The sequence below is a fragment of the Protopterus annectens genome, chromosome 13.part0 (assembly GCF_019279795.1).
Source record: "Protopterus annectens isolate FY-2018-M chromosome 13.part0, PAN1.0, whole genome shotgun sequence".
Classification (NCBI taxonomy): domain Eukaryota; kingdom Metazoa; phylum Chordata; order Ceratodontiformes; family Protopteridae; genus Protopterus; species Protopterus annectens.
The window spans coordinates 609,817,598-609,845,536 of NC_056747.1; the positions used below are offsets into that span (position 1 = coordinate 609,817,598).

Here is a 27,939-nt window from a genome sequence, read left to right on the forward strand (position 1 = left end):
GAGTAAATTTTTTTGAAATTGATGCCGGGAAGATTGACTGTACCAACAAGTTATGTCTGCAAACAAATAAGAGCGAAGTCAAATATCTGCAAGTATTGAAAGTGCCTCACACTCTGTTGCATTTATTTTATGTGATAGGCATATAGCTACTACTTTGTGCAGCTTTTTGCACATATGTGTACATACAAGCCAGCATAGCAATGGGCAACAACATTCTTTTGTTTGTACAGGGCATAGCACCAATGTAGCAACATTTGTTTTGTATATGTGGGACAGAACAGCAGTTTGTGCGTGTACAGTGCAGATCAATGCACAACAGTTAAACCAAAAAAGAGTGAGAAAGCACTTTCTCACTGCTACGTTTGTAGAGGTTTTATTCATCAGCATTCCCACATACTGGGATCCATTTAAAAATGCATGATTTCCATCCTGGGAGGGCATTGGTTTGTAAGAGGAATGGATTTCAGCCACGGTGTACACGTGCAGGAGAGTTTGAATCTGTTAAGCTGGTTGATGTAGAATGGCATAATATTACACATCTGATGATGCTGCTTTCAGGTTTTTGTTTCATCCACACAATGTCTTTGGCTTTATTCAAGTTACTAGTTCTGTTCAGTAATATAAATGTGTTTTATGTTTTGCAGCGTTGGCTTACAGAGCAACGGGCGCAGTGTCCACACTGCAGGTAAAGAGTTGAATTGCTTAATTTACTTAGTCATTGGTTAACCTTTTTAATGTGTGTCCTTTATAGATTTGGTTGAAGGTCTTCTCCCATGACTCTTAAGGAAAGCACAAAAAGTACAGATGTCACCCCTACCCCCCCAAGAAAAAAACATGGTGTTGCTAGATTTGTTTGTTTTGTAAGTGTTTGCATATGCACTACCATTTGTTGATATTTTTATACAAACTCAAATGGTGTATTTTATGACATAGCAACAATATAAAGTATGTGGTAATTGGAAAAGCAGTGTGTATGTCCGCTACAACAGCATGCAAAAGTCAGGGAGTTTGCACAATATGTACAGTGCATACTAACCATTTAGGTAATCAAGTTTCCTTTTGTGTGCTAAATAACCTATCCCATTTGGTTATAGATTGGCCTTTCCCATCCCATGGTTGATAATTATATTTTGCCTCTAATAAGAATAACTGAGATCATACCGTTAGATAATTTGAGGGGACACATGCATGGGATAAAGCTTTTAGCAGCTGCCCTGTGTCCATTAGTAGTGTTAATGCCGGGGGCAGTTCTGGGTAACTTTTCTGTTTCCCATCCATAGATCTAAGTTGTGCTTGAAAATGGACAGGGATGAACTTTGTTTTATGTGGCCGGGGAAGTCTGTTCCATAGCAGCAGTACCCTCTGCAACATATACATGTCCTTCCAAACTATTCTTTTGATGTTGCAGAAGGGGTTCAGATCCCTAGACCAAGTATTTCTAATGCCATTTGACTTGCTGATGTGCAGTAACTCCATCATTAATTAGTCGGAGGATGCCTTGTATCCTAGACACAGGTCACCTCTTAGCAGATTGTAGGATACTGAGTTTCGTGACTGAGCTTTGAGTTGGTCCATGTAGGGAATGTTGTTTAGGGCTTGTTTTAGTAAAGTATCTGTGTGGATGTTAAAGTTGTTTGCATGTGTATACACTGATACCAAAGGGGCATTATATTCAATAACTGGCCTAATGAGGGCTGAGTAAAGGGGGCCAGTTACATCCCTAGATCTAGGCAGAATCCCTCTGTTAATGAGTCGTCCTATATTGCACAACTTTCTTACAACAATAGATACATGTTGGTAAAAAGTTAGGTCACTCTACTTAAGTTCCCAAATCCTGAACAGCTTGGTCAGCTTTTAAGGGATTATTGTCAATGTGGTTGTTTTCCTAAGCTAGATGACTTCCCAAAGGATACATTAAATAATTTTTTGGCATTTAGTTTCAGACCATGATTTTTACACCAATTATTTATTTGAGACAGACCTTCCCGCAGGACAGCTAAATCATTTGGGAATTCAGTGACTGCTCTCAACTTACAGTCATCTGAAAACGTAGTCAGCCAGAGCTCTATGATATTGGCTTTTCCTTCAGAGAAGTAGATGTCAAACAGGAGAGGTCCCAGCACAGAACCCTGGGGGCTCTACTAGTGACTGGTCTCTTTGTGGAGGTAACTTTCCTATTTTGATTGTCTGCCTCCTGTGAACTAGTTGGCAATCCAGTGAGTGACAGATTTGTAATGTAATTTGTAAAGTAGTGTCAACAGTGTAACAAGTAGCACACACACCCTTGGTGCCAAAGGCTGTGTCTTCAATTGCCATACCAGGTAGATCAATTGCTGACACTGCAGTACAGCACAAAGTGGATGCTGTTCTCTTGCGTGCGCTGTTCTTTAGGTGAGATGTTAAACTGAGGTCATCCTTTAAATGAAATATTAAACCAAGGTGCCATCTACCTGAGTTGGTAGTAGCTCAGGTGGATTTAAGAGAGCCCATGTCACCCATTGAAAAGAGTAGGGGTCCTTTATTTACTTGTGTCTTTTATGTTATGTACATATGTTTATAGATTTATACAGTTGTTTAAAGTAGTTTTCATTTTCATGCGTTATACCTCAAACTGATATTCAGACTTGCGTTTTTCTTACTTTCACTCCCATTCCTTTTTCCATAAACATAATTTGATCTTTTCTAATATTAATGATAATATTCAGTTTTGAGTAAACATTACTTCATTAATCCTTTAATTCCATATTACCCATGCTACATAAAACACTTTTTTTTATCCATATTTAATTTTGTTTACTTGTATTTTCATAATAACCGCATTCAGTCATATCTATATTTATACTGCGATTTTTCTTTAAATTTCCCCAAAAAAATCTGTACATAATTTATTCCATAACTTTTAACTCTCTCTCATTTCAAAAAACATGTCCTTTTTCTTCTTCCCTACAATACAAACATATTCTTTCACTTTACTTTTGGTTAGGCATATTTGCTTTTACTGGCAACTTCTTTATTCCCGGTCTCCATAAAAAATCCTGACATTCAACATAATGAGTACACCTTTTATTTCTTTAAGTGCTTTGATCGTTTCTTCTGGAATATTCTACCATGGATTAACACAGTAACATTTTTCTATTTTCTTCCACTTCATCAGTATTTATTTTCCTCATATTTATCATTTGTTGATAATTCTCTATTTCTTCATTAGAACATATTTTTACATTTTCCCCAGAATTCTTCATATTTAAATGCTTTGTACTAAATTCATTTTTTTATTTAACGATTTCAAAACTTTATATCAAATTAAAGATGCAGCATGTACTATTTGATTAATCAGTCTTAATCCTCCTCTTCTTTTGTTCATGTACAATACACCTCTTTCAACAAGGTTTAGTGTAGATCCTCATATACAGGATAAGGGTATTTGTACCAGAAATGTTGTATTCTAGGAATTATAACAACACTTAAATATGTTGTCTTATCTATTAATACAGAGTTAATCAACTTTATTTCTTTTCTTATAAAGCTAATCCATAAGTTTTCCATAAGGCACAAATGTATTTCATTTCCTTTAATATTATATCCCATATTTTTTTTCTTATAAGCTAATCCATAAGTTTTCCATAAGGCACAAATGTATTTCATTTCCTTAAATATTATATCCCATCCCTTTCTGCTACTTTCTTTATCAAAATGTGTCCCTAATTATCATGGAGAATTGTATACCTGCAATTTTTTTTTCATTCTTTTGCATTTATTTTTATTTAAGTTCATGCCTATTTCCTTTGAATAAGCAACAAAATAAATAATTATAACTTCTCTCATCCATCTCCTGTTTTTAGTAATTTTTAATATGATCTGCCTAGGACATCATAACTGGAATTTCAACATCTGTATGAATTATGAACTTAACATTCATTTTTATGATTAATTTCCATGACTATTACATTCATAAGTAAAGCAGATAAAATACTGCTCATAGGACATCCTTGTCTTAGACCATTACTCATGTCTATTTTTCTTCTTAACCAACTATTTACTAAATCTCTTATTATTGTTATGTACGGTTATAAACACTTGTTTAATTTATTGCTGATATTATACTTAGCCATTATATCACGCAACATATCATGTTGTGTTGAATCAAATGCTTTATTAATATTGCCCACCATTAGTTTTATATCTTTTTCCTGTTTACAATATCATCTACTATTTCTCTCACTATCATTAATAACTCTTGACATCCTTTTCCTTTCATACCATATATACTTTCCTCCATTATATACCGCATCTTATTCTCAAATCTTTTCTGTATTATTTTCATAATTATGCAATGACTAACCATTGACTTTCAAAAGTGAGCCCAACCAGTGTGCCCATTGTAGATCAAGCATATATACCAATGGAAAGAAGTCGGGTCACCAGGACTTTCTTCCATTAATATACGCTATTAAAACTTTCTTTTCTTTCATTTTTAAAAATCGAACCAAAAAGTCAGCCCGTATGGAACCACACGTATAAACTACCACAGAAATCCACACGATATTGTTCACTCCAAGCTCAGATATTTTCAGCAAAATAAATCCACCGGATGTTAATAAAATCCAAAGGTATATTTATTGCAATTGAACTACAAACGTTAAGCGCTTTCACTAGACTGTGCTAACTTCATCAGAACGATTAAAACAACTGATAACACTCCATTTTAAATTAAAATTGGTGCCAAAAGTTAAGCTGTTCTTAAAGCAACATGTTATTAAAATCGTCCTTAATAAATATATTATATATACATTATCTGATAATACTAATACATTACAAATATTGTTATAAAGTTTAAAAACCATGTGATATATGTATATTATAATATATATTTAACTGTGCCTACAAATTAATACATATGTTAATTATTTAACATTAAGAGGGGTTTGATTGAAAAATAATCATTGATGCCTGGTGTTCTTGTGGCATCTGTTAGTACCTGCCAATAAAGTTCTCTGTAAGCTAGAAGATTTTTAATGTTACCTCCTCTGGGGTCACTTTTAACAACCTCTATTATAGCAAATTTAAACTTGTGTTCATCTCCTTCATCTATAATGTGCCTGGCAAGTGCGTTCTTCAAATCCTTGTTTTTAATACAATACAAATGTGCATATATCCTCTGTCTTAATAATCTCTCAGTCTTCCCTATGTAAAATGAGGGACAGACTGTGCACATAGCAATGTACACCACCATGCTTGATTTACAATTGCCTCTAGGTGTGTAAATTTTGGTTCTATTCTCGTTTCCTAAAATTATAGGACTCATTTCATATATACTTGAACATTGTTTGCATGTCCCACATCTAGATGTATGTGCATTCATAGTATGTTTAATCTTGTTTCCAAATTCAAGTATTCTCTTGATATTCATACCCATCTTATTCACAAATCTAGGTTCGGTTCCCAGTACATCTGCAATTTCTTTATCATTAATTAAAAATCGCCAATTTTTAGTGATAATATCTTTAATAAACTGACTATATGGACCAAATTCTATTATACAGGCTCTATTGTAAAAAGAAGTTATGTTCTTATCATAACGTTCCATGTTAGTTGTCTTCTTCTCGCCTTCTTCTTGCTGGATGGGTTCGGAGCCGACCTCGGCTCCAACTCGGCCACTCTAAAAGCTCGAGAGTTGGTTCCACCAGCTCGAGGCTCCCCTTATATCCCACAATGCTAGGCGTGAGTTACCTCAGATCTCGTTTGTAAGCTAGGCCCAGCCTATAATAGTAATAGAATAATTAGTAACAAAGTCCACCTCTATAAATAAGGGAGAAAAGAAAGGTGACCTACATCCTGATCCAGGAAATATGCACAGCAGAGCATATACCTAAAGTACAGAGGTGGTAGAAAGAGAGGTCACAATCACAACTCCTCTAGGTCTGTCCAGGCCAGGGGGCAGGAGGGTGGGGCGCAAGAAGAAGGCGAGAAGAAGACAACTAACATGGAACGTTATGGTAAGAACATAACTTCTTTATGTTAAGTTGTCTATCTCGCCTTCATTCTTGCTGGATGGGACCACGTCCCTAGCACCTTGTCCCGGGTGGCCTAACGGAACAGACTCCTGAGAACAGTGGAACCAAAGTTAGCTCTATGCCTAGAAGCTAAATCCAACTTATAATGAGAAATGAAAGTGTGAGGAGTAGCCCAAGTAGCCGCTGCACAAATGGTGTCAATAGGCAGTCTGTCTTGGAAGGCTAAAGAAGTAGCCAAAGCTCTGGTGGAATGGGCCTTAGGTTTATTAGGCAGCTTTTGGTGTCTAATTTCATATACAAGGGAAATCAGAGATGTTAGCCATCTAGATAATGATACCTTTGAAACTGAAAGTCCCTTTCTGCCTTCCGCATAGGAGACAAACAGCTGGTCAGATTTTGTGAATTGTTTTGTTCTATCCAAATAGTACCTCAACTGACGATGAACATCCAGCCAGTGTAATTTTGTTCAGACCTATTGGAATATTCTGGAAAAAGACAGGAGGTCAATGCTTTGATTTAGATTTGACGTCGAGACTACCTTAGGCAAAAGGACGGGTTCGTTCGTAAGGATACCCTGTCCTTATGAAACAATAGATAAGGAGGTCGACAGCTGAGTGCTTGAAGCTCTGAAACTCTTCTAGCTGAAGTAATAGCTACCAGAAAGAGAGTCTTCCATGATAGCAATTTTAAAGAACAGGAGACTGCAGGTTCGAAAGGGGGAAGAATCAAAGAAGTAAGAACTAAATTTAGGTCCCAAGGAGAAGGAGGATTTCTTATAGGAGGTCTGAGAAGAAAAACTCCTTTCAAAAAGGCTTTGCAAAGCTTGTGGGACATTAAGGCAGATTCAGAAATACCCACATGAAAGTTAGAAATAGCTGCCAATTGAACTTTAAGAGTAGAGGAGATGAACCTGCATGGAAGAGTTCAGCTAGAAAATCAAGGACTATTTGGATGGAAGCAGTGAAAGGATCTATGTCCCTTCCTTGAGCCCAATATGTGAAGCGTTTCCACTTACTCAAATAAATCTTCCGAGTGGAAGATTTATGGGAAGCTATCAAAATATCTCGAACGGAGTGAGATAATTGAGGAAGCCTGGCTAAGGTTGGAACTGGAGGAACCAAGCAGTGAGGTTCAGAGAGGGAGGAGCGATGCAACTGACCCGACTGATGGATCAAAAGATCTGGAACTAGGTCCAGATGCCAAGGTCGCTCAATAGAAATTGATGTAGAAAGGGGAACCACACCTGTCGAGGCCAGTAAGGAGCATTGAGGATCAATGAGGCCTTCTGAGCGATAGCTTTCTGTATCACTTGAGAGATTAGTGGGAAGGAGGAAATGCATACAGAAGTCCCGGGGCCAAACTTGGACTAGAGCGTCTCTGCTGGGTTGGCCTGGTAAAGGAATAGAGTGAAATATTCTCTGCACTTGCTGTTTTGGGGAGTAGCAAAAGATCGCAGCAAGGCTGACCCCACTTGAGGAAAATTTCTCTCACAACAGAGTCTTTCAGAGACCACTCGTGAGGCATGAGGATAGCTCTGCTCAACTTGTCCGCAATTTGATTGGACTTCCGGGATGTGCGTTGCTATCAGAAACCGCTGAGAAGAAATCGCCCATTGCCACAATCTGAGTGCTTCTCGACACAGGGGGTAGGACCTGGTTCCGCCTTGTTTGTTGATGTACCACACTACAGACATATTGTCTGTCTGGATTGCAATCGTTCCCAAGGGAAGAGAGTCTTGAAGGGCTTGCAACGCTAAAAGCACTGCTCTCATCTCCAGAACATTTATGTGCAAGTGGCATTCGTTTGGTTGCCATGTGCCCTGGACCGTCCTGCCCTGATAATGCCCCCCCACCCGATCAGGGAGGCATCCGTTGTCAGAGTAGCAACCGGAGGGGGTGGAACAAAGGGTCTTCCCAACAAGAGCTGAGGGGAAGACATCCACCACATGAGATGATTTCTGCACGCCTGCGTGATCATAATGGTGTGGGACATTGGAAGTTGCTGGTATGACCATTGTGTAAAGAGCATCCATTGAAGGATCCGCATGTGGAATCTGGCTAATGGAAGCAGAGGTATGGCCGCCATAATTCCCAACACTTTCAGAACTAACCTGGCTTTGATTCTGTTGTTGTTGAAAAGGAGTGAGACCAGTTTGTGTATGTCTGTTATTCTCTGATGTGTTAGTCTCGCAGACATGTCTACTGTGTCTAGATTTGCGCCTATGAAGGTAATAGTACGACAAGGCGACAAAACAGACTTTTCGCAATTTATTGAAATGCCTAACTTTTGACAAATGCGAAAAGCGTAATCCCTGGCCATCAGAAGGAGATGCTTGGTGGGAGCTGTGAGGAGCCAGTCGTCCAAATATGGAAACACCTGGAATCCTTGTCGTCTCAGGTGAGAAGCTACCACTGCCATGCATTTGGTAAACACCCGGGGGGCAGTGGTGAGACCAAAGGGCAGGGCCCTGAACTGAAAATGACTGGTTCCCAGCCTGAAGCGGAGGAATCTTCTGGAGCGTCTGTTCATTTTATGTGATAGTACGCATCCTGAAGGTCTATAGAGCACATCCAGTTTCCTTTTCCCAATAGGGGAAGGATGGATTGCAGCGTGACCATCTGAAATCTTGTTTTCTTGACTGATCTGTTCAAGATACTGAGATCCAAAATTGGTCTCCAGTTCCCTGTTTTCTTTGGAACTAAAAAGAACCTTGAGTAGATTCCGGATCCTTGCTGGTCTACTGGAACTGGCTGAATTGCTCTTTTTGCAAGCAGTTTTGAAATTTCCAAAACCGCTAGATCCCTTTGAGCGGGTGGAACATCTGGAAGGGATTTTTTTGATTGGTTCGGAATGCGAAGAAAGGGGATAGAATAGCCTTCGGAAATGACGGACTGTACCCATTTGTCTTGAGTCAGGGATAGCCAGGCTTCTGGGTACAGTGACAATCTTCCCCCGACTGCCTCCGAAGGTGGGCAGTCGGGCAACACCTCAGGGATGCTGAAAGGGCTTATCAGAGAAGGCTTCTCGATTGCCCTGGTTCTGCGGAGCCCCCCTGCCTCGAGGGTGACGTCTACCATTGTTATTCCCGCCTCTGCCTCTGGCGGGGAAACGACTTTGTGCGTCAGGCGAAGTCCCTTGAGATTGTTTACGGAACCACATTTTCCCACTTTTCTGGCCTTTGGGGTAAGGCCTAGAAGGAGTAGAAAAACGGACTCTGGCAGAAAGAGTCTTGCCATCAGTCTCGCACCTAGTCAAGGTTTCTTTCACTTGAGGACCAAAGAGAGATGATCCATCAAACGGGGAGTTAGTGAAAGACGTCTTGAAGGGGTCCGCAAAATTGCATAGCCGCATCCAGGCATGCCTACGTAAGGCCACACCTGTCCCTGCGGCCCTACTCGCTCCATCAGCCGCATAAGAAAGGAGGCGCATGGAGGAGTTGGTTATGGAGTTAAGGGTAGCCAGCTGAGTGTTCATCTTATCTTGAAAACCTGCAGCTGTAGGGTCCTTCAACATGTCACTCGCTTCTTTAATCAAGTCCCTTTGAAGACGAGTGAAATGGCACAGATAGTTCAGCGAACGCATAGTAAATGTCGCTGACGAGAACATCCGCTTCCTGTACCTGTCCATGGACCTAGATTCCTTGTTAGGTGGATGGACAGGTACTGAAGGATCAGCTAGTTCCTTCTTAGTGGCTGCAGCTACCACCATAGCATCCACAGAAACTCCTTTTGTCAAGAACTGTTTGTCTGCTGGTGCCGTTATGAATTTTGAGGGTCTCCTGGGAGTGGGGTCCACTGAATCAGGAGCCGTCCATGCCTTTTTAGCTACCACCTGCATGAGGGGGTCAAGGGGAGACACCCAGGAGGTGGAAGGACGAGCAGAACGCCTCAAGGTACACAGATTCATCCTCCGAAGGGTTGAGGGCTGGCCAATTTCCCCTCTGTTTGAGGATTTCGAGAATGTCTGCAAAGGAGACATCTTCAGAAGGGGAACGGGGGGAACCCTCGGAATCATCTAAATCTGTGTCAGATGTGATGGACTCAGGTGAGTCAATGTGTTTCCTCTTACACTTCCTCTTCCGAGGGGGCTCTTCTGCCAAATCAGGAGAGGCCTCGGAAGAGGATGAAATCCCCACAGGGGGTTCCTGAGGAGCTGGCTCTCTGCGGTCCGGGATGAGGGAGTGAGTCGACTTGACCTGAGGCACCGTAGAGGGAGGGGCGGACGGAGCCAGGCTCTAACACACTCCGCATGACCTCGAACGCACCCCTGTCAGGCAAAGCCAGAGGTCCCCGCTCCGAGAAGCTGAGAACCTCCCTCGGCACCGACAGTGATGGCTCCGAGGCCGATGTCGGAGCCGAACTCACCAGCGCCGAAGCTCCGAGAGGAAGAGCGGGGTCGGACAAGGGTCCGATGCCACTCACCCCCTCGGAGCCGACGAGGGAAGTCCGGCGCCGAGAATCCTCGAAGAAGAAATCGGAGCCGACGACGGAGCCGAAGACACCTGTATCGGCTCCGACGCTACCACAGTCTCGGTTCCGAAACGCCCCGGCTCCAAGCTCAACGGAGTCGGAGGAGGAATATATTGATGGACAGGGGCAGGCATCGACTGATGAGTCGGGCTCTGAAGCATTTGGGCCAGTGCCTCGGACTTAAGAAGTCGACTCACTACCCTCTGGAGGTCATGATCTGACAGCCTCGATGACCTAGAGGAGTGAGATTTATGGCTCCGTTCAGACAGCAGAGGAGATGCTGGAGCCGAATGAACGGAGCCAAGGGATGGTGACCTGGATCTCTTCCTAGATGTCGGCTCCGAAGGTCTGGTCGGAGCCGACAAGGGAATTCTACTACCTCGGCTCCAGCCGGAGCCGAGGGAACCACAGAAGCTGTAGACTCATCGGCTCCAGCCGGAGCCGATGCAGACATAGGTTTTGTAGCTTTAGGTCTCGGCTCAGTAGCTGGAGCCGAGGACCTAGAAGCCTTAGAGGGCTTCCCAGAGACAGAAAGGGAATCCTCAGGCTTAAGTAGACCCCTTAGGATCAACTTATTCTTTCTTTCCTGCAGGACCCTGGGGCTGAAGCCGTGGCATACAGCACAGGAGTCCTGCAGGTGCAAAGGCCCCAGGCAGTAGACACAAGAAGTGTGACCGTCTGTCAGAGACATTTTCTGACAGCACGCATCACACTTCTTGAAGCCTGAGACCTTTGTGTCTTTAGACATCCTAGACAAGAAAGTGTAATCACACACACTCAAACAGACACACTGATTAAACTAATCTTATTTTTTAAAACTCAAAAATAAAACAATTAACTAAAAGTTTAATTAAGAGCAACACACACACACCACTAAGGGATGGAAAAAGGCCAGAAGGCCCGAGAGAGAACTTTAAAAGTTCTTGTGGGAAAAAAACAGGATTTTCCGGAAAACAGGGGTAGAAATCCACTACACTAAGGGAAATATATTTAAACTTAAAAATATAGGGTTTTAAGTATTCTAATTTTACAGCAATACACTTATCAACAAGCCGGTAGAAAAACCAACACCTCGATGCTGTAGCGGCAAACGAGATCTGAGGTAACTCACGCCTAGCATTGTGGGATATAAGGGGAGCCTCGAGCCGGTGGAATCAACTCTCGAGCTTTTAGAGTGGCCGAGTCGGAGCCGAGGTCGGCTCCGAACCCATCCAGCAAGAATGAAGGCGAGATAGACAACTTAACATCTACTGTTAGTTGTTTTCTTTTTCATATCTTTTGTAACAGATTGTTCATTGATTTGATTGTTTACTAAATCTTTGGATGTTCTGTTTAAGCCAAGTAATGGCAAGTATTTTGTTCCCCATTGGCTTATGACGTATCCAGATACGTCTTCCATTAAATCCTTGTCATATCCTCTGTCTAAAAATAGAGATGTGATATAGTTAATTTCCCTAACCATATCATTATAATTAGAACACATTCTAACAGCCCTTATGCATTGTCCTTTATAGATGTTCCTTTTCACTTTTCTAGGATGAAAACTATTATAGTCCACATATGAGTTAGTGAAAGTGTCTTTTCTATATACTGTGGACTTCAAAATATCATTGTCGACTGTTACCAGTGTGTCTAAATAAGGAACACCACATTCATTTACCACTGAAGTGAATTTTAAAAAATCATTGCTGATGTTAATGTGGTTAATAAAAGCTGTGTATGAGTTAATATCTCCGTTCCAAATAATATAGATGTCGTCAAGGAATCTCGAGTAATATATGATGGACTTGTTAAATGTACCATCCAATACATTATGTTCTTCCCAATCAAGCATAACCAGGTTTGCATATATGGGAGCACAGGCTGCTCCCATAGCTACGCCCCTGGTCTGCTTGAATATTTCGCCTTCATGAAAAATAAAATTGTTGTCTAGTACAATACTCATTAATTCAGCCAAAAGTTGAATTTTGTCCCATGTCATTTTTGTGTGTTTTCTTAAACTGTTAGTGAAGGCTTCTATGCCTTCCTCCATGGGTATGGAACTGAATAAATCTATAACATCAGTAGTGCTGAATAGTGTACTGTGATGGTACTTATCTACAGGATAATTTTTTAAGAATTCCCAGGAGTCTTTTACTAGATGTTTTACCTCATTATATATAGGTTTTAATATTGTGTCAATTACAACTCCAAGAGGGAATGCCTTTGATTTGCTTCCTGAGATAATAGGACGGAACGGAGGCTTAACTTGATTTTTATGTACCTTGGTTATCCCTATAATTGTTGCTAAAATAGGGTGTTCAACAATCATGAATCTATACATCTCTTCAGTTATTCTATGTTCCAAGAGATATTCCTCTAGGTACATATCTATCCTCCTATAAGCTATATTCACCTCATTTATTGATGTTACTGTGTAATTGCCCGATTGGTGTAATATATCTTGTATGGTGGCATTATAAGAAAGAGTGTCGTAAATAACTATGCCACCACCCTTATCGGGTTTCATTATACGTATATTGGTGTCCTTCTGTAACTCACATAATGTGTTCTGTTCTTCTATAGACAAATTATGTTTGGTCTTAAACTTTTTTCTGTTCCGGTACAATCGATAAATGTCATTAGTAACCAGCTGATCATAAGCCTGTACACTAGGGTTATTCACAGGCATAAAACTACTTTTCTTTTTTAACCCTAATAGTCCTTCACTGTTTTCTTTATCTTTTGTGTCATTGTTGTCAAACATCAGTGCTAAATTCAACTTCCTTGTGTATTTCTAAAATTCTAGGATGTTGTCCACTATACAGAATTTGGGAGTGGGAATGAAGGACGATTTTAATAACATGTTGCTTTAAGAACAGCTTAACTTTTGGCGCCAATTTTAATTTAAAATGGAGTGTTATCAGTTGTTTTAATCGTTCTGATGAAGCTAGCACAGTCTAGTGAAAGCGCTTAACGTTTGTAGTTCAATTGCAATAAATATACCTTTGGATTTTATTAACATCCGGTGGATTTATTTTGCTGAAAATATCTGAGCTTGGAGTGAACAATATCGTGTGGATTTCTGTGGTAGTTCATTTTTAAAAATAAATAAACTTACAAAAACCAGAGACTTAAAACAAACGAGAAACAGGACAGAAACCAATACAAGGATAATCAGTTACTTTATACAAAACTAGAAATATGTACCTGATTAGCCTTATATTTTCTCTCTCCTGTCTTTTCTGTTTGTATGAAATCTCCGGATTTCATTGTTTTATTTAAAAACAAAACAAACAAAAAATGCAATGGAGACCTTCCCTTCTCCATTGCTTCCTTCACACAGCACTGATATACTCTATAAGCATGGGAACGTAAGCCTCATACCCATGTGCAGTACATCAGGAAAGCCTCACGGTACCAGGAAAAATGTGGAAGAACACCACGGTGCTATTATACAAGGACATCATTTAAGAAAAGTAAGTAACAATTTTCTTAATGTCATTGTATAATAGCAATAACCCATGGCTGAATGTGGGAAATGTTGGATTTATCCATGGTTGACTTTGTTTAGTCACTCTGTCTTCACCCTTGTGACCAAACCATGCCAAACATGGGTAAATCCAGCATTACCCACACTCATCTGTGTGTTATTGGTATAATATCTTACAGTCTGTATTATTTAGCACTATTGGTCTCCAATTTTTTTTTTATTTTTTCTTTTTCTCCTTTTTTTTATATAAATTTTAATATTCCACTACTCAATTCTTTATTGTTTAAGCCTTTATTTAACCATTTATTAAACACAAATAATTAGTAGCTGTGTTGTTGTACTGTCTCGTCTTCATTCTTACCAGGATGGGTTAGGATCCGATCCTCTGATCTGACTTGGCCTTTATATACAAGCTTGAGGTCTTCCAGTAGCTCGTGGCTAAACCCTATCCCAGCATGCACCAGGAAAACTCCTCCGATCTTGTTTGCCTGTAAACAAGATCCGGTGCTCATTCTGCTAGCTCTGGCTAAGTATAACCTTTCTATTATTCTCTGTTACAATGTCTTGTAGGGAGTCGAAACCATCATGTTTCAAAAACATCCAACAAATGTGTACAAAAAATATCATTGACTGATGCACAATTTATGTCTGTTGTCTAGGAGCTGTCCATCTCCAGGAGTCTTGTGGTATCTGTCATTCCTTTAGCCACAAAGCACTCCTAGAGAGGAAAAACAAATTAATATTGAGAGGACTGTTAAAAAAACCCTTCTCGGAGGCAATACAAGAAGGTCTGGGTTCACACAAATCTGACAAATCTCCTACTGCAAAATCTGTTAAGCCTGAGAAGAGATCTTCCTCTTCTAGTGCTTCATCAGAGCCATGAAAAAAGGTCGCAAAAACTTTGACACCAGATCCAAAGTCTATCTGATCTGACACATCTACAGCCCAGGCAACATCTGTCTCTGTCCCAGTGGAATTTGAGATTCAGAGCTGGTCTCCAGTCTTGGAGCTGTTCTCTCTGACCCTAAGGTCACCCATTTTACAGCCTACGAAGTCACCAGCCTCCTCAACTCTGTCTTCCAGGAGCTTTTTCGATAACAATGTGGATGGAGTGGTACAGAGGCTATTAAGGACACCAGCGCTGGCCAAGTTATTATCGTATCCAACCCCGAGGGCTTCTGATCCGACCATATCTTCTGCACTGATTTCACCTCCAATCCGACCTCTGACTTCGGAGCTGGAATGTCCAGAGCTGATAATAGTAGTACCTTCGGATCTGAGACCTATGTCAAAATCTGTGGATCCGACCATTGCTCCGACGTCCTTTGCTCCATTGGAACTCTAGTTTGGGAGCCGATGCTGTCCGGTCGGGTCCGGGGAGGTGAGTCTGACTCGACAGTTGTCCAATCCGGCTTTATCTCTTGGGGCCTGGCTCGGGTGGGCTTGACTCCTGTATCGGCCTTGGGCCCATTATCCTTGATTTACAGGGGTTCCCTCAACCTCTTTGGATCCAGGGACAGGGGGCTTTTGAGGTGATGAGAATACTGTCTTCACAGGCAGTTCCGCTGTCATCTCCAGATGTTCTTTTCCCAAAAACACCGATGTCTGCCTCTATGTCCTTATTTCCACAGGGACGCAGAGATCCTAGACCTCAGGATGCCCAACTGTTCCAAAACCTCCCTGAGTAACTGTCTGAGGTGGTCCCTCAGAAGATACTGTGCAAGAGGAGGCACTTAGACTCCCCAGAGGAGTCCATCACCTCTGATATGGACCTCGATGAAGCTGAAGGGTCCCCATGGTCTCCTCCTGATTGTCTCCTTTGGAGACATCCTAGAAATACGTAAGCAGAGAGACGGCTGGAAGTCCACTAACCCTTCGGCAGAGAAGTCTGTATACCTGAACGCTTTGGATCTCACCCTTCCTCCACTTGGGTGTCGCCACCTTTTGACGAGTTTATGGACCTAGTTTCTCGGAATGTGTGGGAGTCTCCAGATTCAGTAGAACTTGTTCATAGGAGGCCAGATAAGTTTCACATCCTCAACAGACAAAGCTTTTCTAACTAAAGGAGTCCCAGTAGATGCTATGGTGGTGGTGGCAGCTACCAAGAAGGAACTCTGAGACGTCATCTTCTGTTCATCCACTGAACAAGGAGTCTCATACGATGGACAGATATGGAAAGCACATTTTTTCTTCAGTGACTTTTGCCCTCTGATCGCTGAATTACCTAACCCATTTTACTAGATTGCAGAGACCTCCTGAAAGAGTTAGGAGGTACTGTCCAAGGTTCAGTCGCTGAAGGGATTCTGATAAAGTTTCCTCACAGCTCTGTAAATTAAATTCAATTGTCAGCTTCTTCATGAGACTGATTTCTTATGCAGCGGATGGAGGGAATAGAGCAGCAGGTTCAGGAATTTCTGTAAGGAGACATTCTTGGATGCACTTGTGTGATTTTGCAGAATCCTTTAAATCTTCCTTTGTGAATGCCCCATTCAATGGCTCATCTGTTTGGGCCCAAAGTCAAGTCCATTTTTCCCATACCTACCAGCATATATCCCAAAGGTCAGAGGGGAAGTGGAAGAAGTGGAAAAATGTAGTTTTGAAATTCTGAGTGAGTTTTCCAGGACACACGTGGTGAATCTTCCCCAGGGGCAGAGGGGGAAGTGGTAATGGAAGACACTGTCCATGCAGCAGAGGGGGTCTGCAGAATCAGGGTGACAGAGAATCTATCTTTGGTAAGCCCTTTAAGTGCTCCTGAAAGGAGGCCCACCTTGCCATCTCTGGAGGCAGTCGGGCGCCAGTTATCTTTGTACCCAGAGACCTGGCAACAAATAAAAGACAAATGGGTACAAAACAGTATATCCAGAGGTTACTCCATCCCCTTTTCCTTCCCCATACCAAACATGAAAAAGATCCCAGATGTTCCACCCAGTCAAAGGGAACAAGGAGCATTAGAAATTCAAATGTTGCTAGACAAGAGTCATCCAAACAGTCCCCGCAGACCAATTAGGACCTGAAACTTACTCTTGATTCTTTTTAGTTCCAAAGAAAACTGGGGACTGGAGACCAATTCTGGATGTCTGCAGTCTCAACAAATCAGTAAGAAAGCCCAAGTTCCACATAGTAACACTGCAGTCAGTACTTCCTTTTCTGGGACAAGACAGTTGGATGTGCTCAATACACCTCCAGGATGCATACTACCACATAAAAATGGACAGGTGATCCAGGAGACACCTGCGCTTTCGGCTGGGAGCCAGTCACTACCAGTTTTGAGCTCGGCCCTTTGGTCTCACTACAGCCCCCAGTGTGATAAACAAATGTATGGCAGTCATGGCTCACCGGAAATGCATGGGATTCCGGGTGTTTCCATACTTAGACAACTGGCTCTTAACCGCCACCACTGAGCATCTACTGCTAAAAGCAAGAGACACAATCTTGCAGCTCTGCTCTCAGCTAGGAATTACAATGAACTATGAGAAATATGCCTTGCGGCCTTCACAGCATGTCATATTTATAGGAACAGAATTAGATTAAAAAAAAAACATGATGATCAGACTTCCTCCAGAAAGATTTCAAGTCCTACAACGTCAGATGTTAAGTCTTCTCTCAAAGAAAAACGTGCAAGCAAGAATAGTCCTAAACGTTTTGGGGACCATGGCAGCAGCAATAACTGTGATCCGTTTAGCATGTCTAACCATGAGAAATCTACAGTGGTTACTTTCCACTCAGTGGTCGATGCAGGAATTCCTGATGTCCCACAAAATAATAACAGAAACTTGCAAAAAAGACCTTCACTGGTGACTTTACTCCACCCATGTGATGCTAGGCTGACCATTTGTACTTCCCCAACCATTGGCCACATTGACCACAGATGCCTCTCAGATTGTGTGGGGGGAGCATTATATGGGAAAGACAGTCCAAGGCATCTGGCAGGATCATGAGGCCCATTTACACATTAGTGTCCTAGAGATGATAGTGGTGCTTCTAGCGATGCAAGCATTCCAGGACTCTCTCCTGCTGGAAACTATAGCAGTACAGACAGACAACATGTCAGTTGTATGGTACATAAACAAGGAGGAATCAGATCTTACCCCCTTTGTCGAGCGGCCATGAGAGTATGGCAATGAGCGACCTCTTCCCAACATTTTCAGATAGCAATGCACATCCTGGGGAAATCCAACATGATAGCAGACAGACTCAGCAGAGCGATTCTGTTGCCTCAAGAGTGGTTCCTAAAACAGGAGGTAGCGGAAAACTTTTTTTCCGCAAATGGGGCCAGCCTTGCTGCAACCTTTTTGTGACGTCCATTAATGTAAATGCAGCAACTACTTTGCCCTTATCCCCCCCCCTCCGGGGAATTCCCAAGGGATGCATTTGTTCACGCTTGGCCCTCACTTCTCCTCTGTCTTTACTCCCTTTCCATTAATACCCAAAGTTCTTCAGAATGTCAATTGCTTGGGAAGGGACTTGATACTTATTGCCACATACTGGGCTTGTCAAATCTGATTCACCTTCCTATGGCCTCATCTTTGGGAGTAGCCTTGGATTCTGGACCCAGTTCCAGACCTTCTGACTCCTGCGTCAGGAACGCTCAATCCCTCCCTTCAGACACTCAAATGTACAGCTTGGCTGCTTTCGATTCCAACCACAGCCAGGTTTTTTTAACCTTTTTTCATCAGTGAAACGCATTCTAATTTCTTCTCATGAGGCTTTTCAATAAGAAACCTATGTAGAAGCAAATGGAAAAGATTTTCAATGTAGGCTTCTCATAATCACATCTATCCCTTCACTGCCCCAGTCAATTCTATGCTAAAATTCCTGGCAAAATTATTCAACGAGGGTGCAGCTGCAGCTATTATTAGTGTTCAACTAGCAGCGATGGCTAGTTTTCATATTGGTGAATCTGGCCTCTGTGTTATGTCTCATAGGCTATGCAAGACGTTTCTCAAAGGTACTTAATTACTACGACCACCTGTCAGAGACCCCCCTCCCCCCAGTACCACGGGACTTGCATTTCATCCCATCTCATTTAAATTTCTCCCCCTTTTAAGCCAGCAACATCTTGCAGACTCAATTTTTTGACATGGAAAACTATTCTCTTGATAGCTATTACCTCTACTAGGAGAGTGTCAGAGTTGCAAGTCTTATCAATAAAGCCCGCTTATTTGCTTTTCCACAGAGACAGGGTTTCCTTACGAACAAATCCCTCCTTTTTGCCAAAAGTATGTTCAGAGTCAAATTTGAACCAATCTATAGAGCTGCAGTCTTTTACCCAAATTACGAGAATAAGGCAGAAGGGTCTATATTAGTAAAACTGAAGACGCATTCGAAAGAATGCGTCTTGGTCGAACTTAAAAGGCTGAAAATGCAAAATATCGAAGCGGCTGTTAAACAGATTCTTTCCCTGGGAAAGAATTTGCTTGGCCGCTTTGGTACCCGTTTTTGGCACTGTAGTGCGGTCTCGGAGTTGGTATATTTAAGTAGGGGGGGTGTGGGGGTGAAGCCCCCACTTAATGTAATGTTTGAAATTGTTTTTATTTATTTATGTATTTATTTATTTGTTGTAACAGCGATTTTTTTTTTCCCTTGGAAAAAAATCGCTGTTCTGACACTTCGACATTGTAAGCTTTTGCTTACATAGGGCCGATTAATCACCGTTCACTTTAAGCATTTGGTGATCTAATATAGACCCAGGCAGAATACATGTTACATCATCTGGATGTGCATAGACAGTTACATTTCTACTTACACAAGACAAAGAACTTCAGAAAAACTGACCAGCTATTTATATCTTTTTCAGATTCAAAAAAAGTTACTTCAGTCTTTAAAGTGACACTTTCAAAATGGCTTTCAGATTGCATAACCTTCATCTATATATCTCAAAACAGAGATCTCCCCAGTAGAGTTGAAGCCCACTTTACAAGAGCCACTGTAACTTCTACTGCTTTTCTATCTAGACTACCAATTAATACCATTTGTGCTGTGGTAACATGGGCAAGACCACATACCTTTATCATTCGTTAAAATTCGATTTAGCCCCCGTTAGTTCCACGATTCTAAATAATGTTCCCCTTGAACCATCCAAGAAAGATGGTGCTAGGGACACTGTCCCATCCTGATAAGAATGAACACTAGCTAGGACAACAACACGTAAAGGTGTTATGTACTCACCATAATGTTCCATGTGTGATGTCCATCTTTGCCTTTATTCTTACATTCAACCCTCCTTCCCCGGGCCAATTTTACTCCTGGAAGACCGAGTTGGTACAATTGGATATCATTATTCTCTGGCCTTCTTTATTGCTCTCTGAATTATTTAAACTGCCCTTATTTTTCTTACTGTTACAACTGCAAACAAGATCTCTGGAGCTTTCCTGGTGCATGCTGGGATAGGGTTTCGCCATGAGCTAGTGGAAGACCTCGAGCTTGTATATAAAGGCAGAGTTGAATCCGAGGATTGGATCCGAACCCATCCTGGTAAGAATGATGAAATGGACAACACACATGGAATGTTATGGTGAGTACATAACTTCTTTTTTTCTGCCTTTCCTGCAGATTATTGTACATTTCAAATTTAATTCCGTTAGGACCAGATGCAGATTCTACATTTAGCTGTTTAAACACTTTTTACAGTTCATATAATGTGATCTCTTTCTCAAATTATCTTTGAATTTGTTCTGAAAATCATTTTCCTTTCCGTATCCTTACACTTTGTATTTTTTCTTTCTAAATATATCTTCCTAACTTTTAACAGTTTTCATAATTTGTTATTGATTTTTAGTTAAGTTCCTTTCTTTATCTTTCAATTCTGTCATTGTACTACTGTCCTCCATCACTGTCATACTTAAATATGGTGATACCCCTTCCCTTTTTCCTTGTAAAAATATCTTTGTGTGTACAGTAGTTCTTTTGATTTTTAGCTTGACTTCGCTTGTATGTTTCTTTATCTGTTTCATAATATCTTCTGTTCTCTAAATTTTTCGAGCACATCGCTATATTTTTCAACATATTCCTTATCTTTCTTTTTTCCTTTTTGCCAATGAAAATAATATCTTTATATATTTTTTAAAGGTGATCCCACCATTCAGACCAACTATTGTAAAACTCTTTCATATTAATATGCTCCTTCCATAACTGAATAATTACTTCCTTTTCATTTTCATTCCTATCCTTTTTGTTCTTTTTATACCTTTTCCTATTGTCATGTATTCTTTATTATAATCTGTTTCCATATTGCCAAATGGTCAGAAAAACCTGATCTGATATTGTTAATCCTTGTTCATTCCTTATGCATGGGTATTGGTTCCGCGCTCGGAACGGAGCCGGCCATTTTCAAAGCTCGTCAGCTTCAAACTCTCGAGCTAAACTCTTACCCACAATCCCCCTCTCTCTGTTACCCCAGATTTTGTTTGCCGCGTTGCCATTCGGTCATGTCAAGCTACTTCTCTTGAGCTAAGTATAGTAAATTGTTGTTTAATAGCTTTACAGATTACTTTTCTGTCAGAAAAGTTCATATTTTATTGTCTCTCTCCCTATCACATCTAGCGATCATAATTTCTTCAGGTTTTTCTGCTTTTTCTTTACTACTTTTACCGTGAGGTATTCTCTCTATACCATCGTTGGTAATCCTTTTCCCTTTTTCTGTCATACCTTTGGGTACTCTCTTGTACCATTGTTGGTACCTTTTCTATTAATTAATTTGCTGTCATGGCAGATAAGAAAGGTAGCCCGGGGTTTAAGCGGTGTTCTGATTGTGGACACAAACTGCTTACTTCTGATGCACACTTTGTGAGTTTATTGTTTGGGAGCTTCCCATTTGTCTGTTAATCCACCCTGTACTATTTGTGAGAACTTTCCTAATAGAACCTTGTTGGAAAGGAAAAACAAGCTGATACTGAAGGGACTTCTAAAATCTCCCCTTTTCAGAGGCTATTTCTGGGTCGGAGGCCTCAACCCCTCAACCCCTCCTAGAGCCCGTAAGAAAACCTTGGATGTTCCTACTAAAGCTAATTCTTTGCACAAATGTTGACTGTTATACTTGTAAGGGTGGATCACTTTTGTATCAACACACGAGGTTTATTGAGTATATAAAGTTGCCAAAGAGTGTAAAAAGCCCAAAATGGGATACAATCCACGTACTGTCCGTATTCTAAAACAATGTCTTATTAATTGGCACAGGCAATGTGAGGTTCGTAAAATAATGTAAAGTAAAAACCAGACCTGGGTTCCAGTATAGTTGAAAAGGTAATAGGAAAATTTCCGTCTTTTCGTCAATTCACTTCCGTAAGAAACTCCCAGGATGGCCAGCCCTGTTAGTGATGTTGTGGCTTCTTTGATGAAGTAAAAAGTAAAACGCTATTAATGATCAACTGTCATAACCAAGTGTGGCTTGGTGTAAATAATCTGTAAATTTATCCAGTAGTCCGCTCAAAGTTGTTGGTATAGGCAGACTGTAGCAATGTTGTAGCTTTATATATATATTCTGTGTGCTCTTGTGAACTGTGGAATACCCTGCTATTTTGGACTTTACTTTTTACTACTTTCACCGGACTGGGTTCGTGACTTGTGTTTAAAGTCTGCTTACATTAACGGCTTTGGGCGGACAGTTGGCTATACTGTTTTTTCAGTGCTTCTAAGCCGTACTCTGTTACGGCAGTTATGTACTGATTGCATTTTACTAGTGTACGGAAGCTACAACATTGCTACAGTCTGCCTATACCAACAACTTTGAGCGGACTACTGGATAAATTTACAGATTATTTACACCAAGCCACACTTGGTTATGACAGTTGATCATTAATAGCGTTTTACTTTTTACTTCATCAAAGAAGCCACAACATCGCTAACAGGGCTGGCCATCCTGGGAGTTTCTTACGGAAGTGAATTGACGAAAAGACGGAAATTTTCCTATTACCTTTTCAACTATACTGGAACCCAGGTCTGGTTTTTACTTTACATTATTTTACGAACCTCACATTGCCTGTGCCAATTAATAAGACATTGTTTTAGAATACGGACAGTATGTGGATTGTATCCTATTTTGGGCTTTTTACACTCTTTGGCAACTTTGTATACTCAATAAACCTCGTGTGTTGATACAAAAGTGATCCATCCTTACAAGTATAACAGTCAACATTTGTGCTTTTTCATCAGTTTTGTGCGTGTGCAGTTTTCTTAAAGCTAATTCTTTGCCTTTGTCCCCGGCTGGGGACTCCCACCAACGAAAACCTAAAAAGGCTAAAGTTTCAGCTCCGGAGCTCTCTGTCAGCCCCAGTGCTTTTGGTGCCTAGAACTTCGGCACTGAGGCCTTCGGCTCCATTAGGATTTTGGCTCCATCTTCTCCTGCAGCCTTCTATATATCGGCACCGAGGGGCTCCTCTGTTCAGACCATTACCACTATATCGGCATCGACTGTTCAGTCGGCGCAGACATTGACCGCGTCGGCTCCGAGATCTTCGTTGGAACCGACTTCTTTATTGACTCCAGTTTTGTCGGTTCCAGCTTTGGCACTGACAACCACCTCAGCACCAACCCCTGTATCGGTGCAGAAAATGACCTCGGCACCGATGACTTCGGTGCAGACAACAGTAGTCCAGTCTCCCTCAGCACTGTTGTCCTTCGTGCGGTCAGATGAGATGGACACCGACTCTGCCTCTTCTGTGGACAGGCCTGTTTCTCCCTCAGTCTCTGTGAGGTCCGCTAGAAGCCTTTCCGAACATGTGTTGCGTCTTGTGAACCAGGTACTCTTGGCCAGAGGTATCCCACCCCTCAGGAACTATCCTTCCTTGGGAAGTGATCACCCATCTCCAAAGACCCCTTCTTATTCTCCTCCTTCATTGCCTTTGAAGTCTATGGATATAGCACAGATTTCCCCTTCTGCGGTTCCCTTTATGGATCTCACTAAGGAACCGCAGTTGCCTTCATGGCATGAAAGTTTTGCTATGTCCCAGGATGTCAGCTGTGACACGCATAGCTTGCTGCTCCACAGCCATCCAGGGACTCCGGGTCGGCAGGCTGAGCCACTTAGGGGAGGGGTGACCCCTGTCCTAGACATACACTCCTCTTCGGCTGGACCAGCCTTCCAACTGTTGGAGAAGGCTTTCGCTGCTGCTGGCGATACCGGATTGTCTATACCTCCGCCCTCCTCTGGTACACTGGTTTCACAATTAACACCAGGTGCAAGGGCCGCAGGACAAATTCCCTCAGGAATCCCCTTTTCCACTGTTTTCTCCACCTTCTCCCACTGAGAAGGTCCACCGGAAAAGTTTATACAAGAGGAAGCACATGGACTCCACAGAGGAGTCCCTCACCGAAGACACAGATTTTGATGAGGGGGAAGGATCCCCTCCGTCACCCTCTGAGGTATCCTTTGTTGATATCCTTGAAATCCTGAAACAGAGAGGTGACTGGCAGTCCTTTAATCTGACCTCTGAGGAATCTGTGTTTCTGCAGGCTTTTCGCACCCAGCCCCCTACCTCCTGGGTTACTCCACCTGCCGATGAACTTGTCCAGCTCATCGTGTGCAGCGTACTTGGAAGGCTCCTCATACAGTCAAAGCTATTCCCCAGAGGCTAGGTAGGATCTTGTCCCCTCCTGCTTTGGATCCCCATTGGTCTAAAGGTCTTCCTGTGGATGCTTTGGTGGTGGCGGCCGCAACAAAAAAGGATCTGGCAGAAGAAGAAAGCCAGACTGTCCATCCGCCTAACAAAGAGTCCCGGGCCCTGGACAGGATAGGGAAGCGTACCTTTGCTATCAGGTCCCAGAATTATATGGCACATTTTACCAGGCTTCAGAGGGATCTGGTTTCCTAGCTCTCTGAAACCTTGGCTGGTGCTGTGTCTGATGAGGTCAGTGACAAAGTGACCTCTCAGCTGGCCACCATTGAATCTATATCTAACTCCTCTGTGACTGATATCTCGCACATCAGGAGGAGCAGCTAGAGCAGCGGGTTCAGCTGCGGTCTTGAGACGACATGCCTAGATGCATTTGTGCAACTTTGCAGAACCTTTTAAGTCTTCTTTTCTTAATGCACCCATTGAGGCCTCCTCATTGTTTGGGCCCAAAGTTAAGCAGCTGCAATTCCAGAGCACATAATTCTAAGGATAAAGCAACAACTAATTCCAATCCTTCAAAGGAAAAATCCACGGCTCACTCAGTTCTACAGCTGTTGGGTTCCATGGCAGCCTCCATCACCATTGTTCCCCTGACCAGGTTTCACATGAGGCTTCTGCAATGGCTACTGCTCACCCAATGGCATCCTTTTCAGCATCCTCTTTCAGCCATAGTTCGAGTAACCCACAGGTACAAACAGGATTTAAATTGGTGGATGACACATGATCTCTCACAATGGTCTCGCCCCTTCCCCCCCAGCAACCCAAGGCCACAGTGACCACGGACGCCTCCCTGATGGGGTGGGGTGGGGGCTATGTCAGGGACAGACAGTCCAAGGCACTTGGTCCCAACTGGAGGCCCATCTGCATATAAATGTTCTAGAGCTGAGGGCGGTGCTTCTGGTATTGCAAGCATTCCATCCCCTGCTGCCATCTGGGACAATTGCGATTCAATCAGACAACATGGTGGTGGTCTGGTACATCAACAAGCAAGGTGGAACCAAATCTTACCCCCTTTGTCGAGAGGCCATGAGGATATGGCAATGGGCGATGGCTACCAACTGTTTTCTTCTAGCAATGCACATTCCCGGGAGTTCCAGTGTGATAGCAGACAGACTCAGCAGGTGCATTCTTCAACCTCACGAGTGGTCCCTGAATCCCTTGATAGCGGTGGAGATATTCCACTGCTGGGTCCGTCCTTGATGCGACCTCTTTGCATCCACGACCAACTACAAATGCAGCAACTACTTTGCCCTGATTCCCCCTATGGGACAGTCACCCAGGGACGCTCTAGTCCACGATTGGCCCTCGGGTCTTCTTTACGCATTTCCACCCTTTCCCCAGTTTCTGAAGTAAGCCCGTTGGTTGAAGAGCAAGATGATCCTCATAGCACCATATTGACTTTGACAGATTTGGTTCCCCTTCCTTTGGCCTCACCTACTAGATTGACCATGGATTCTCTATCCAACCCCGGAGTTGATCTCACACCCACAGAACCTGATTCATCCCAACTTGAACAGCCTGAAGCTCACGGCTTGGCTACTCCAATTCCCTTGATTGCCAGGCAGAATGATCTTTCTTTACCAGTACGTGATATTCTCATTGCTTCTCACAAGTCTTCCACTAGAATTACTTATCTGAGCAAGTGGAAAAGATTTACCTGTTGGCTGAAAGATAAACAAGTAGACCCCTTTTCAGCACCAGTGTCGATAATACTAGACTATCTGGCCGACCTGTTTCAATCGGGTCTATCGGCCTCTACCATTAGAGTTCATTTGGCTGCAATTTCTAATTTTCATGAGGGTGTCCAAGATTCCTCTCATGTCTCATAAATTGTGCAAGACCTTCATAAAAGGTGTGAATCATCTGAAGCCACCTTTTAGAGAACCTGTTAAATCATGGGATTTATCATTAGTTCTACAAGCTCTGACAGTGTCACCTTTCGAACCAGCCCCTTCTTGCGACCTCAAGTATTTGTCATGGAAAACCTTGTTTTTGGTCATTATTACTTCTGCCAGACGTATTTCTGAACTCCAAGCTTTATGTATCAAGAGTCACTACTTGATTTTTCATAGAGATAGAGTATCTCTGAGAACTAATCTGTCATTTCTGCCTAAAATGATCTCTGAAATGTCCATTAATCAAGCTATTGAATTGCCAGTTTTCTTTCCCAATCATTCAAACAGAGGAGAGTTTTGCCTACATACCCTAGATAAACACAGACAAATCATTTTTACTGAAACAGGACTAAACCCTTTTGTAAATCTGACCAGTTATTTTTGGCCTTTTCTGGACCTAGATTAGGATCTGCTGTTGCTAAGGTCACATTAGCTAGATGGTTGAAGGAGTGTGTGACCTTTATTTATACACAACGTAATATCTCGTTGCCTACTACCATGAAAGCTCATTCAACAAGGTCGGTGGCAACGTCTGCTGCCTTCCATGCCAGAGCTTCTTTACATGACATCTGTGCAGCTGCAACTTGGACTATGCCTCATACCTTCATCAATCATTACAAATTGGATTTGGCCTCCAGGGGAAGAGCATCTTTCGGTTCTGTGGTGCTCAGGAATGTCCTTCCATGAGAGCCTCCCAGGAATAGAGGTAGCTGGAGACTCTGTCCTATGCGTAAGGAATGAACGAGGATTAAAAATATCAGATAAAGAAGTTATGTCTTACCATAACGTTCCATCTGTATTGTTGATCTTCGTTCAGTCATTACGACCCTCCCTCCTTCCCCCTCCTGTGGTTTCTAGTGGATCTCACCATCCGGTTCTCTTAGGTTATTTGACCAGAGGTAGCCTCTGCCTTCTTTGACTTGCAAACTCAATCTGAGGTAACAGGGAGAGGGGGATTGTGGGTAAGAGTTTCGTGTGAGAGTTTGAAGCAGACGCAAGCTTGGAAAATGGCCAGCTCTGTTCCAAGCTCAGAACCGATACCCATGCGTAATGACTGAATGAGGATCAACAATACAAATGGAACGTTATGGTAAGACATAACTTCTTCTTATAAAAGTTTTTTCTTCCATTATGCATGTACTTTCTGAAACTATAGTGTAATCAATTTCAGTTTTTAGATGACCCCCTTCTATATGTCCGTGGTTTTCTATTCCATATAACTGTGTGTGATGTCATTTTCATTCATTCCACAACTGTTGGGTTAGGATCCGAACCTCCAATCTGACTCTGACACTTTTTCCAGCTTGTGGAACACTGAAACTCTCAAGCTTCTCCCTTTCCCATAATGTACTAGTCCTCTACCATACCTCCGATCTCGTTTGCTGCCTACGCTTATGGACACGGTCACTGTTAGTTCTCAAGCTGTAGCTGGTTTCTTGTGAGTAAAGGTAGAATTTATATATCTAACCTTTTTTCCTT

The 27,939-nt window shown here is 42.1% G+C and overlaps 1 protein-coding gene across 2 annotated transcripts in view; it reads left to right on the plus strand.

Moving 5' to 3' along the window:
- The window catches only part of TRIM37 (tripartite motif containing 37), a 2,575,817-nt gene that overhangs the window by 144,503 nt on the left and 2,403,375 nt on the right, over positions 1–27,939 (plus strand). For both annotated transcript variants that reach the window (XM_044054277.1, XM_044054276.1), the window contains exon 4: positions 645–685. In XM_044054277.1, the coding sequence (XP_043910212.1) occupies positions 645–685 (41 nt within the window). The remainder of the gene's footprint in view (positions 1–644; positions 686–27,939) is intronic.